At 45.3% G+C, this 14,405-nt stretch overlaps 1 protein-coding gene across 33 annotated transcripts in view; it reads left to right on the forward strand.

Moving 5' to 3' along the window:
* Mark3 (microtubule affinity regulating kinase 3) overlaps positions 1-10,196 on the forward strand; it is a 92,949-nt gene extending 82,753 nt beyond the window's left edge. For 13 of the 33 annotated variants that reach the window (XM_076551455.1, XM_076551439.1, XM_076551436.1 and 10 more), the window contains 4 exons: positions 182-439; positions 6,301-6,327; positions 7,793-7,837; positions 9,656-10,196. In XM_076551455.1, the coding sequence (XP_076407570.1) occupies positions 182-439; positions 6,301-6,327; positions 7,793-7,837; positions 9,656-10,001 (676 nt within the window). In that variant the 3' untranslated portion in view covers positions 10,002-10,196. The remainder of the gene's footprint in view (positions 1-181; positions 440-6,300; positions 6,328-7,792; positions 7,838-9,655) is intronic. The other 20 variants (XM_076551434.1, XM_076551440.1, XM_076551444.1 and 17 more) reach the window with 3 other exon arrangements.
* Positions 10,197-14,405: the final 4,209 nt, after the last annotated feature.

Below are 14,405 nucleotides of genomic sequence, written 5' to 3' on the forward strand. Positions count from 1 at the left end.
GTTCCTTTGATAGCCTTCCCACTGAGCTTACCTTTTGCCCCTAAGTCCTGTTTTAAAGTATCCTTTGGATCTTGATTCACAGTGGCTGATTTACTTCACTGTATGTAAGGAATATTGTGCTTATAAATTTTCATTTGTTATGATTTCGGGAACAAAGATGTCTCTTTTTCTGCTTTCCTAGCACTATTCCAGATCAGAGAACTCCAGTCGCTTCTACCCACAGTATTAGCAGTGCGACCACTCCAGACCGCATTCGCTTCCCAAGAGGCACGGCCAGCCGTAGCACTTTCCACGGCCAGCCTCGGGAGCGGAGAACCGCAACGTATAATGGCCCACCTGCCTCACCCAGCTTGTCCCACGAAGCCACACCACTGTCCCAGACTCGAAGCCGAGGTTCCACTAATCTTTTTAGTAAATTAACTTCAAAACTCACAAGGAGGTAAGTGTCATGTGCTGCTGGTTCTGTTGAAGCAAATACAAAGAGAAAAAGTAAATGTCTTTCCTAATTGGTGAAGCTGCTGCCTGAATCCTTTTTCATTCTTCCCCTTAGCTCATGTGTGTCCAACTTCAGATTTGAAAGCTTTAAAGTAGAGTTACAGAACTCAGCATCTTTTCACAATACCAAAAGTTGTCTAGCGCTTGGGTAGAAGTATCATTCTTTAATTATTGTTTGTATTGTTCACACATCTGTCCACATGGCATATCTATTTCAGCTTAGCAGACACGAAGAAAAACACTTGCACTGTGATTGTGTCTGAACATGAAGCCATCTGTCTCTTCCATGTCTGCCTTGATACCAAGTAACTGACCCACTGAGCTACCTCACCAGCCCTGTAATTGACTCTGGAGCTCATCAAAGTCCTTCTGTTCAGTTGTCTCCTTTGTGTGCTCTGTTTGTATAAGACTGTCATTGACTGAAAATCACATCGTGTAGGTGGGGGCTGTAGAGGTGGCCCAGTAAGAGTGCTTCCTAGCCGGGCAGTGGTGGCGCACGCCTTTAATCCCAGCACTTGGGAGGCAGAGGCAGGCGGATCTCTGTGAGTTCGAGGCCAGCCTGGTCTCCAAAGCGAGTTCCAAGAAAGGCACAAAGCTACACAGAGAAACCCTGTCTCGAAAAACCAAAACCAAAAAAAAAAAAAAAGAGTGCTTCCTAGACAAACAGTGAGGACCAGCACCTACATAAAACGCCACAGACCTGCTGCTCATACCTGTGACCATTGCTGTGGTGGCCAGAGACAAGACAATCACTGAGGCTTACTTTCCACTGCACTTTTTCTAGGTTCAGTAAAAACCCGGTTTTAAGAGCATTTGCTGCTCTTTTAGTTTAATCCCAGCACTCGGGAGGCAGAGGCAGGCAGATCTCTGAATTGGAGGCCAGCCTGGTCTATAGAGCAAGTTCTGGGACAGCTAGGGCTACATACACAGAGAAGCCCTGTCCTGAAAAACCAAAGAAATGAAAAACAAAATAGCATAGATTGGGGGTGGGGCAGCAAAAACTGGATTGTTGAGACGGCACTTGTCACACAAGCCTAACAGGCACATCATTTGTATGGATGTCAGACACAGACCATAAACATTTTTAAAGGAAAAAGTTAACTGTCATTTGAAGGCTTATTTTGTGGTAAGTTAACCAGGTAGATATTTGCATATGCAATTTGTTTGGTTTGGGTTTTTTGGTTGTTTTAGATTTTGTATTGTTCTTGTAGATTTATTTATTTTGTTTTATGGGTACGAGTGTTTTGCTCAAATGTGTGTCTGTGCACCACCACATGCATGCCTGCTGCCCGAGGAGGACAGAAGAGGATGTCAAATTCCTGGGAACTGGAGTTCTGGACAGTTGTGAGCCATTATGTGGGTTCTGGGAACCAAACCCAGGTCCTCTGCTAGAGCAAGTGCTCTTCACCACTGAGCGATCTATGGCTCTCAGTTTGGTGTTTGAGACAGTATCTCTGTGTATCCCTGACCTGGAATTGGCTATGCAAACCAGTCTGGCCTCGAACTAACAGAGATCCACCTGCATCTGCCTTTGCCTCCCGAGTACTAGAAGGAATAAAGTATTCAAGGTCACATCTGACTATATAGTTTTTAATAATTTATTCACTTGTATTTTATGTGCATTGGTGTTTTGCCTGCATGTATGTTTGTGTGAGGGTGTCGGATCCCTGGAACAGGAGTTACAGACAGGTGTGAGCTGCTCTGTGGGTGCTGGGAATTGAATCTGGATCCTCTGGAAGAGCAGCAGTGCTTTTCACCACCAAGCCGTCTCTCCAGCCCCCCCTATATAATTATTTTCTACATACATACATATTTGTATAATATATGAGCATCTGTATCATACACATTTTATGAGTGGTACCTATAAGTAATCCACACATATTTCTACATGTACAGTGAGTGCATAGCTATGTGAATAGTCTGTTCCCTAGTCTTCTCTCCACCTTCTATTTCAGCCCCATGGTCCGTTCTATACATGGACATGTTCCCCATTCTGTAGAAGAATGAAGATGAGGTTCAGAAAGATCAGGCACAATTTTATATCCTACACCAGAAACGTGTCTGAGCCGAATCTGCCTGGCTCTGGAGCCTGTGCTGCTCCCCAGGTTCATTTTCTAATTATACTTAGTTCATGTCATACAGTGTTGAACAGAAATTACATTAAGGTTTCTTGTTTAAATACAATATACATCATCCTTTTAATAATTTATAGATACATCTAATAGTTTGGGTTTTTTTTTAAGATTTAAAAAAAAAATTTATTATTATTATTTGCATGTACCCCCTGCCTGCCAGAAGAGGTCATCAGATCCCATTATAGACGGTTGTGAGCCACCATATGGGTGCTGGGAAGTGAACTCAGGACCTCTGGAAGAACAGACAGTATTCTTAACTACTCAGCCATCTCTCCAGCCCCTAAATTTTATTTTATGTGTATGAATGTTCTGCCTGCATGTATCTCTGTCTGTCTGATACCCATAGAAGTCAGAAAGAAGGCATCGAACCTCCTGAAACCTGATGCAGATAGTTGTGAGCTTCCTTGTGGGTACCAGGAGTCAAACTACGTCCTCTGCAAGAGCATTAGTGTTCTGACCACCAGGCATTCTCACCAATAACCCCACTCCTGGCTTTTTATTTTTTACTTTTTATTTGAGGCAGGATTGTTTGTTTGTTTGTTTGTTTGTTTAGGCAGGGTTTCTCTATATAGCCTGGCTGTCCTAGAACTTGCTCTGTAGCCCAGGCTGGCCCTCGAACTCATAGAGAACTGCTTGCCTCTGCCTCCAAGTACTGGGATTTTTTTTTTTCTTTTTCTTAAATCCCTGCACTCAGGAGGCAGAGACAGGCAGATCTCTGATCCCAAGACCATTCTGCAATCTGGTTTATGGAGTGAATTCCTTGACAGCCAGAGCTTCACAGGGTTTCAAAACCCTGTCTGAAAAGTGAGAACAAAAAAAGCCAATAATAATAATAATAACTAAAATATAGGGGCTAGATTTTGAGCCAAGAGCACTGATTGCTCTTCCAGAGGTCCTGAGTTCAATTTCCAGCGAGCACATGCTGGCTCTTCTGGCATACAAGTGTAAGTAACATTCAGACAGAGCACTCATATACATAAATAAATCTTTTAAAAAAAAAATCCTTCACTACAGTTAATTCTTTATCTTCCTCTGGACAATAATTCTCAGGCTAAAATTGTAATGCCTGAAAGGCCATGATGTTGACACTTTGATACCATGAGGGAGAAGTCAAGGTGGCTTAAGTATGACCATCCAGCCTGCAGATTTGGAGAGCTTTAGGAACTCCACAAGCAGAATTCCCAACCCTAGAGATGGCTCAGTGGTTAAGAGTACCATAGTGATCTTGTAAACAACAGGAGTGTGATTCCTAGTGCCCACTTTATGTGTGTCACAACAACTAGAGCTTCAGAAGGATCTGATGGCAAATAGTATTTGCCTGCGTGCGCGTGTGCACACATGCATGCACGCACGCATGCACGCACGCACGCACGCACGCAAGCACTTAAAAATAAACAAATAGCCAGGCGGTGTTGGTGCACGCCTTTAATCCCAGCACTCGGAAGGCAGAGCCAGGTGGATTTCTGTCAGTTCGAGGCCAGCCTGGTCTACAGAGCGAGATCCAGGACAGGCACCAAACATGAATGAATGAATGAATGAATGAATGAATGAATGAATGAATGAATGAATGAATGAATGAATGAATGAATGAGTGAGTAACTAAATCAATGAATAAATAAGTAAAACAAGTAAATCTGCTCAACACTACAGGCAGTATAAACTCCAGCCCAAAATTAAGAAAAGTATGTATGTATTATTTAACAGTAACTTTCTTTGTGAGGGGCTGGAGAGACAGCTCAATGGTTGAGCATTTACTGCTCTTTTAGAAAACCTGTGTTCCATTCCCAGCACCCACACATCTGCTGATGACTATCTACTGCTCCGATTCTACAGGACCCATCTCCTTCTGGCCTCCTTGGGCCTATGTACATGTGGTACAGTTACATAGTGCAGGCCAACACGCATACACCTACAATATATAAATAATGTTTAAAAGACCTTGTTGTTGAGCTGGAGAGAAGACTCAGTGGTTAAGAGCACTGGCTGCTCTTCCAGAGGACCCAGGTTCAATTCCCAGCACCCTCATGGCCACTCACAGCTCTCTGTAACTCCAGTTCAAGGGATCCAACACTATCACACATACATGCAGGCAAAACATAGGCAGATAGACAGACAGACAGGAAAGAGAAAGAGAGAGAGAGAGAGAGAGAGAGAGAGAGAGAGAGAGAGAGAGAGAGAGAGAGAGAGATTTTTAAAAAGGCCTTGAGTAGGCATGTAGTTTAGTGATATAACTCTCAAGGCCCCAGTACTGGGAGAGGAAGGTAAAAATTAATAATCATTTTGAAATAGTATTTCAAACATATATCTATAGGTTGTATCTAATTAAAATATTTTACATGCCCAATCTTCCATACAGTATTTATCCTGCTGTGTACCATTGTTTGCTCTGTGTGATGTGGATAGCAGTTGTCTCTAATAGTTAGACACTATCCAGTTCGTCTAAGCAAGTGTCCAGCTGTGGTTCACAGGCTGCGTGCACTATGGGATAGCTGTGAATGGAGCCCAACACAGTTACAGATGACAGTGGCATGGACAAGGTCAAGAGTTTGGACTTTCCTAAAAGCAATACAAAGTTAATCCCAAATTAGAGAGGAAAAATCCAAAAATGCTATTTGGTGCTTATGTGTGTCTGCGGTATCCATTATGCAATGGGCTTTTCTTGCCTACACTTGCCCAGAAGTGCTTACTGTGTGGAAGATCTTGTCAGACTGTTCCGCACAGCCCATGTGTCTTCCTAAATTTGTTACTATTGTTTTGGTTTGGTTTTGTTTTTGAGACAGGGTTTCATGGAGCCCAGACTGGTTTTAAACTCACTAGGTAGCCAAGGATGACCTTGAACTTCTGATCCTCCTGTCTCCAGGACCTCCAGACTGTTGGGATTAAGGATATGCCCTGTCATGCATGCTGGGCAAACACTTTACCATTACCAAGCATCATTACCAGCCCCACCCCCTTTAATACAGGATCTTGCTATATAGCACTGGCTCTGGCACTGATTTTATAGACCTGCCTGGCCTCAGATTTGCTGCACTCCCTGCCTCTGTCTTCCCATGCTAGACTGTAGGATTATGCCGTCACACATAGCTCAGTGGCGATCTTCTTCATGTCTAAATGGCTTACAATTAGGTCTTTTGTATTTATGTAGCAGAAGTCAAGAAAGTTCTGCTCATAAGATAGTCTATAGGAGTCTGAGAAATGATATTTATTACAAGTACAACAAAGTACATGTTATTTCTTTAAGATATTGAATTTGCAGTATGGTGGCAGGTCTGTAATCTCAGCACTCAGGTTGAAGCAGGCTGCAAATGCAAGACCAGCCTTTGATAGATACAGCAAGGGCTTGTATTAATAATAACATCATAATGATCATGATAATTTTTTAAAGACTGAATTTTATCTTAAGAACTTTTTAAATGAATTTAATTATTATGGATAAACATGTTTTTATGTTTGAAATTAAAAGACCACATACTCAAAATTTAAGTGTTTATAATAATTTTACTTTTTCAACAAATGTTGCTTTTATTGATTATTAGCCAGAAGAGGAGCCGTGGTGTTTGGTTTGTTTTTTGTTTTTTGTTTTCCTATTCTTTCTCTAATTAATTAGATTTTCTGTTTAATTTGTACAAGTCTTTTTTGTTAATTTTTTTTTTGGCTTAATTTCTTTTAGAAACATGTCATTCAGGTTTATCAAAAGGTAGGATTTATATATGTACACTTACTTTTCAGTCCTCACCCCACCCTCCCCAAATGGCTCCTGCAATTAACATCAGGTTTGGCTTTTTGGTCCTGTTTTGTTGTTGTTGTTGTTGTTGTTTTCTTTTCTTTAAAACTAAACTTTCTGCTAAGAACTAAATTCTCATATCTTTGAAAGGAAACTGGAAAGAAATAGATTAACTCTGTTTGGCATATTAAAGGAACTAGAGCACCCACTCAGCAGAAGGCCTGTGCATGCCCTGTGCACTCTTTCTTCAGTAGAATGATTTAGCATCCAGATAATTCTGTCTTGGTACTAATAGCACTTAGCATGCTCCTGTTTAAAGAATGGGATGTGCAGTAATCAAGTGTACAGTTAATGGTGTATGTAGCCTGAAGCATACCGAAGGTAAGTGGTGATTGTGTTAGTCATCACTTTTGCTTTACCGAAATTGAGCTGGCAAAAGCTGGCAAATGACAAGGTGGCTGATAACGCTGGGGTTGGAGACAATCCAAAACAATCCTCCGGTCTCATTTGGTTTGGCTCGTTTAGAAACTCAGATGTGAGTAGACACTGAGATGTGAGCAACTTCACAGCAGAAATGTCTTATGGTTTTGGAGAATTGAGGAGCAAATAGTATTCTGTCTAAAAGCCACGTCCCAGTGAAGAAAGTATGTGTCATTGTTTACTAGAGCATGATGGTAAGTGGGGTTCCAGTTGGGTTAATATTTTTGGTGTTGATAAATCAAAAATATTGATGTCCTCGGAATGTGCACGTACAAGGCAGAAACACTGCTATTAAGGTTGCTGCCTAGCCAAGGTGGTGCATGCCTTAACATCACCAGGAGGCAGAGGCAGGCAGTCCTCTGAGCTCCAAGGCCAGTCTGGTCTACATACTGGATTCTGGGACAGCCAGGGCTCCATAGAGAGACCCTGTTGTTGTTGTTTTAAGTTCCTGCCTGCCCCTGCCTCCCAGGAAGGCCAGGCTGCACTTTGGTATTTATGAAGCATGATCTCTTAAAGAGTGGAGAAGTCGGCTTCCTTTTTGTTGCCAGTGCCACTACATGAGGATGGTGATCTTCCAAAATAGCAAATTTTCAGGACAGATTTGTTATATTTGAGTATAGAGGTCTACTGATAACCTCATTTCTTTTTAAATGGAAACTGTACTGTGTGGCTTGGTAATAGAACACAGAACAGAACAGCTCTAGTCAAATCCACGAATGGGCACAGCAGGAAGAAAACTGATGTGGACGCACAGCTTGCCCTTTACAAGCTTTGTCCTCTGGAGACTACGTCATCCACGGTCAGATGGAGGAGTTTGAATCAGTTCAGTGGTAACTGCCATGCCTAGGCTTAATTCATTGTACAGTGTTTGTGTTGATGAACCTGTGGCTGTGGACCAGTATGTAAGATTTCTTTTCTCTTTCCCACTTTGCTTTGCTTCTATGTTCTGTTCATTGAGACTTCCAACTGAATATGAGAGGAACGGGAGATATGAGGGCTCAAGGTGAGGGAAATGCTTTTTACTTCAAATATTTTCTAAGTACTTACCTACCTCATTGTTGTGACAGAGGTGATCAATGCCGTTTTCTGGTTATTTGTTTAAGTACAATGGGCCTGGTTGGGGCTGTGTCAAGGTTCTGGTTCTAGAATGTTCTTGAGGCTGCTGGCTCTACTTGCTGGACCTAGGAGACTGCTTTGCATCCCAGCAGCCACAAGAGGGCACTGGTGTGCCGTGAGAACCTTCCTGAGCACCCTCAGCCAGGCTTCACATTTGTGTCTTGATGCCTTGAATAAGGTTGGGAGGGCTGAGACAGTGTTTTCTTTTAAAATGATGTAGCTCTCCTTGTATGAAATGGAATCACAGGTAGGCTCAGATTCCATCTCTGTAGTGGTAGGCCTCCTACTGTGCTTTCCAGTGCAAGTTCTGATGATGCTACTGTTACAAGGGGAAATCTTCATTGGCACCTGCTGCTTGACCCTCTGTCCCTGTGAGGCCCTGAGCACTGTGTAAGCTGCCCTTTCCAGGTAGACTTGGAGGGAGCTCCAGGCAGTCTCTTCCCAGGCCTGTCCCAGCTTAGAGCAGGCTCTGCCTTTCCATATGTATTGCCCCTTCCACAACAGGAAGGTAATGAGGGAACCTACTTCCTGGTATGGAGCAGGACAAGGTTTGCCGGGCAAGCGCTCTGTAAGGACCAGTGGTTTTGTCTATGCCACTCTGACCCAGTGTGGTGGCTCCATGCCTGGGGCGTGTCTTGAGTGCATTCTGCACTTTCCTGCCTCTGTGCGAGCATGGTAGCACACACCTGTGGTCCTAGTACTTGGGACATTAGAGCAGGAGGTCAGGGCAGTCTGAGCCCCGTGAGACCCCATCTTCACAAAAGAAGCACACCCACAAACAAAACCCCACAAACCCCCTACTGCTGGTTCCATTGAATTAACTAGTTGTGTGTGGCCAGTCCTGCTCTGCCCTGCCTCGCCCTTCCCTCCTGTGACTCTCCAACACCAACAGACTGCCCACAGTCTGTGCTGTCTCTGCCTCCTCACCTCAGGTTTCCTGATCCCAAAAGTGTTGCCAAGCTTGTGCTTGCCTTTGTAACCTGCAGCCTGTCTAACGTAGCTATTTGGCCTGGCTTTGAGTGCTCACCTCATACAGACCAGTCATTTCAGTTCTCCACAGACAAGTGAGCTGTAGCATTTCATTTTTCTGTCTGTTTCATTAAGATTAGATCATCTGAGTTGTGGTATTTTAGTGTTTGGTTTTGCCTGTTGTGAGGTGGGCCTCCCTGTTACTCAGGCTCACCTCAAGCTCCTGGGCTCCTGGGCTCCAGTCAGCCTCCTGAGTGGCTGGTACCACAGGAGCACGACCTGGATATTTTCACTATGAAACTGGGATTTTAACAAAATGGAGAAACAACAAGGGAGATGGTGAGGACAGAAGGCTGGCCTGGCTGTGCACTCGGCAACTAGCTGAGGAACCTATAGGAAACTATGGGGATACTGAGTCAGCCTTGGAGCACTGATGCTTGTGTGCCTGGGACAAGCCTAACTGCACTAACAAGCTGTGGGTGAACAACGAGCAGGAGGTTACTGTCAGCACTCACCCTGTGCAGCAGGGGGCTCCTGCACAGTTCCAGCCAGGCAGACCCTTGTGTGCAGTATTTACGTTTAGAGATTGGGGATACAGGCGTGTACCCCTCGATATGTGTGAGGTACTTGGGGTCAGTTTGCTTATATGCTGAAGGAGTTGATAATCAGTTAGCTAAGGTGGAAAAGAGTCTTTTTCCAGTGCAATTAAAAATCACCCTTCCCCTGTGCATTTCAGTCGCAATGTATCTTCGGAACAAAAGGATGAAAACAAAGAGGCAAAACCTCGTTCACTGCGCTTCACCTGGAGCATGAAAACCACTAGTTCCATGGACCCCAGTGATATGATGCGGGAGATCCGCAAAGTGCTGGACGCCAATAACTGCGACTATGAGCAGAGGGAGCGCTTCCTGCTCTTCTGTGTCCATGGCGACGGGCACGCGGAGAACCTGGTGCAGTGGGAAATGGAAGTCTGTAAGCTGCCAAGACTGTCTCTGAATGGGGTCCGGTTTAAACGGATATCAGGGACATCCATAGCTTTCAAAAATATTGCTTCCAAAATTGCCAATGAGCTAAAGCTGTAACCCAGTAATTATGGTGTAAATTAAGTAGCAATTTAAGGTGTTTTCCAGAACACTGATGGAAATGTATAGAGTAATATTTAGGCAATAACGTCTGCATCTTCTAAATCATGACATGAAGTCTGAGGACGGGAGCACGCCTGGGAGCGGAGGCTGGCCTTTTCTACGAATGCACTACATTAAAGTCTGTGACCCGTGCCTCTGTCTTGTGTCCATTGCCCTGGGAGTCGAGTGCCGCACCATCTGCACGTGACTCCTGTGTGTGGTGTGAGTGACGGTGTGTGTGGGAAGCACTGCATTGCAAACATCTCCTTACACTGGCAGCCAGCATTACTAGTACCTCTGTGGGAGATCCTTTGGTGCTAAAACATTACAATTGCCAAGAAGGAAAAGACTGAATTACTGCTAAGAATTAACCTTAAAACTAGTTGATAATTAATACAGGTTTACAGTTCATGCCTGTGGTTTTGTGTTTGTTTTGTGTTTTTTTGGTTTTTGTTTTGTTTTTTAGTGCAAAAGGTTTAAATTTATAGTTGTGAACATTGCTTGTGTGTGTTTTTCTAAGTAGATTCACAAGATAATTAAAAATTCACTTTTTCTCAGTAAACTCTTGCACTGTCTCCTAATGCTGTGTTGAAGCCTCAGTCTAAGGTAGTCCTGAGGCATGCTGCTTGCCTCCACCATCGGGTTGAATAAAGGCAGAGGACGTGTGGGAAGCATAGTGTTAAGTACTCTGCATAGACCCCAGCATTTTAGCTGAGAAGCATCCTTTCTGCCAGCCCTCCTGGTCCCTGGGAGGGGATGGTAGCTGCTTAGTCCTTGGGGACCATGTACTCCCATGAGGAAACACCAGGCCCTTGCCATCACTGAGTGGGTTTTTTCCATGCTGTACCCAATATTCCTCTCTCTGCCTGTGATTCACGCATGAATCAGACCTACAGCTTTTTCCCAACACCCACATGGTTATATAGAGGGGGGTAATGAACTTGACACTTAGTTTGACATTTTAATGTCACAGCAAAGTTGTTACATTGATTTAGAGTTGTTGTTGATTGATTGGCTGTTGTTACCTGGGGTATGAAATCTAAACTAGCTTAAGTCATGGCTGTTTGTTGTCTTGTCTGCTGTACAAGACAACAGGGTTGAGCATCCCTGTCTCCCTACGGCTTACACTCCAGCAGTCAGTCAACAAACAAGAAGTGGGACCTTAGGAGCTGGAGCAGTTGCCAAGCGGTAGGAGCACATACTACACTTGATGAGATCGTCCAGGGTTTAATTTCCAGCATCCATATCTAGTAGCTGACTGGTCGTGAAACCAGCACTTAGGGTCTTCCAGGGCACTTACACTCACATGCATATTACACGCATACACACACACACACACACACACACACACACACACACATTTATATGTGATTATCTGTTAAAAAGAAGTGAGGACTTGGAATGGGATGTGGTGAGAAATAATGTGAAATACATTGCAGAGCATCTTGGGAGCTCCAGAGGACACAGGGTCCCCAAGGCCTGCAAAAGAATGGAGATGTGATGAGGACGGCTCGCTAGGCCTCACGGCAGCTGCTTTCCCTGAGAGCTGCAGGGCTCCCAGCCGGCCTGCTTGGGTTGTCAGCCATCTCTGAGAGCTGTTTCTGGAATCCTTTGGAAGGGGAGAGAGCTAGAAGACAAGAAAGCCCAGCAGAGGCCTTCAGACTGCATGGCTAGCTTGAGGGGGTGGGGTGCTGCTGCTGCAGGCTCTTGATGAATCTGGGGTGAGAAGGGAAAGCAGAGATGACAGTTTCTGGTCTGTGCGGTGGGGGCCGCTGTGAACTGAAATGCAGGAAGCTCGGGGGAGGAAGAACCCCAGGGGAGCAGGTGACTCAGTGAGGTCGGAGGGACCCAGGGACCTTCAGGAGGTGGACGAAGACAAAAACTGAGTAGAGCCGAAAGGCCATCCCGATGGTGTTGAGAGGTCAGAAGTGGGGAGGCCCCTGGCAGCAGGTCAGCCGTGACTGCAGGGGAACTGCTCGCCCTGGATTCAAGGCCTCTAGAGACCGCCAGCCTCTCGGGGTGCCGCCAGCTGTGCTCATGGCCCTTTAAAACGTAAAGGACCCCAGGGCCCACCAAGACAGAGTGGTGCTGTCCAGGTACACGGGGGCTTTTCTTGGGCTACATATGCAGACTGTGCCCACTGGTGCTCTTGGCCACTGTATCTTTATGAACCGCACTTTCCTCATCCAGGCAGAGCTTCTGAGTTGTTCTTTAAGGGTCTTGACCAGCTGTTACTCCATGAATCTTGCCCTAAACTGGGTGTGATGACATGCCTTCCATCAAAGCACTTGGGGCCAAAGTAGGCCGGTCTCTGTTAGCGGAGTCTTTGACAGCCAAGACTACCTTGGGAGACCCCATCTCAAAGAATCCTGCCCTAGAAACCCAATCAGGGCATGGCCCACACACAATACCTGCCTTGTCAAATAGGGCTCATGCTGGGTGTGGTGGCACACAACTTTCATCTCGGCACTCAGGAGGCAGAGGCGGGTAGATCTCTGCAAACTGAGGCCAGCCTGCTCTACCTAGAAGCCAGCCAGAGCTGAGGAAACAGAAAAGGAGATGGCTCTTGTGAACTGCTTTTCCATGGTTGTATTCTCAAAGCCAGTGGAGTGCTAGAGGTCTGCCATGTGCCCTGAGGAGAGCAGCACCTTCTGTGTGAATGCAGGCACTCTGCAGGGCTGTGTTCTGCTGCTGTTTGGCTGCATTTTAATGTTATGGATCAAATGAAGAACTGTCTCTAAAGGACCAACAGTCACTGTATTCCTGAACTGGTTGTATTTTGAAGGCTTACTAATCTATTTTTTTTTTAATCTTTATACTAATTTTTGTTTTTTTAAACAGGTTTTCTCTGTGTAGCCCTGCCTGTCCTGGAATTCACTCCGTAGACCAGGCTAGCCTTGAATTTTAGATCCTCCTGCCTCTGCCTCTCATGAAGGGATCAAAGGTGCAATACCACTGCCCAACAAGAAGGCTTACTAAAATTGATGTTGATTTTAGTGGCAGCATTTTAGGTCAAAACACAGAAACTCTACCATCACTAGGACAAGGAGACCATGCCCTTTCTTGTCCAAAAAAAAACACTAGCATTGAAAGTTGTTTCACAGACCTAGACAGTGCCACATACTTTTTTTTTCTTGTCTGTTTCCTGGGAGTGTCTCAAGTTAGTTAGGGAACCTGGGAGGCAGTGTGGTCCTGAGAATAGGGTTGATATGCTAACTTTCCTACCATAGGAACATGTGCCGGGCTCTTAGGACCTCTGTCGTCTCTGGAAATGCTGGCCCACTGCAGAAATCTGAGGCCAGCATGTAGGGCACCACTTGGATCGTTAGTTCACTGTGGTGGGACACACATGTAATCCCAGCACTTGGAGTTGGAGGCAAGTGTCAGGAGTTCAAGGGCAGCTTAAGCTACGTGAGATTCTGTTTTAGTTTAACATGGTGCAGGGGGTGGGGTGGGGGGTATGAATTTAAAAAGTACTTCGCAGGGAAGCACACAACCAGTTCATGCGAAGGTGCCAAGTTTCTCCCCTCTGGTTGATGTAGGAGAGGAGCTCCGGTGTGGGAAGGCCCGGGGAGAGCGAGTACCATTCTGAAGCAGGACCATTTCAAAATGCATTTTACCGGGAGGTCAGCACCTTTGCGGAAAACGAATTAGAGCCAGATGGGGTGGTGCATGTTTATATTCTCAGTCCTCAGATGGTCAGTGCTGTAGTAAGTCGTCTAAGTACACCAGTTCAGCAATCCTACCGCTGACAGTACTGCTCTTCAAGTCAGCCGTTGAGAATAGGACCTTGTCCAGGCCACAAAGAGGGTGGCTGGCTGGCTGGGTGGGTAATAGTGACTAGACAGAGGGGCCTAGATTGGCGTTTGTGCCTTGGTAGGTCTGACAGTCTGGTGTATAGACTCCTTTGATGTTTTTTTCTTTCAGAGAGTATCTCATGTAGCCTGGGCTGATCTTGAACTCTTGTTAGAGAGTGTACCACTCTCTAACAAGTGGAAAACCACTGTATTTTTTAGCATCCCTTCCTCTCCCCCCCCCCAAGCTTTCTCTTTATAGCCTTGGCTGTCCTGGAACTTACTATGTAGACCAGGCTGACCTCTAACTCAGACCCACCTCCTTCTGCCTCTCCAGTGCTGGGATTAAAGGTATGTGCCAGCACTGCGTGGCAAACATTTTTTTGTGTGTGTGAGAGAGAGAGTGGGGTATGTGTGTGTGGGGGGGGTTGGGTTGGGGGGATGATGCAGGAAAATCTCTGATCTTCAAAGCAACTTTCAGGACAGTGGGACTTCATAGTGAGACCCTCCAGAGGGGTCAGGGGAGAGGTAGTGAGCCTAGCACCTGAGTGCAGGCAAGTGGGAGGGA

The sequence above is a fragment of the Peromyscus maniculatus genome, chromosome 14 (genome assembly GCF_049852395.1).
Source record: "Peromyscus maniculatus bairdii isolate BWxNUB_F1_BW_parent chromosome 14, HU_Pman_BW_mat_3.1, whole genome shotgun sequence".
NCBI classification, from domain to species: domain Eukaryota; kingdom Metazoa; phylum Chordata; class Mammalia; order Rodentia; family Cricetidae; genus Peromyscus; species Peromyscus maniculatus.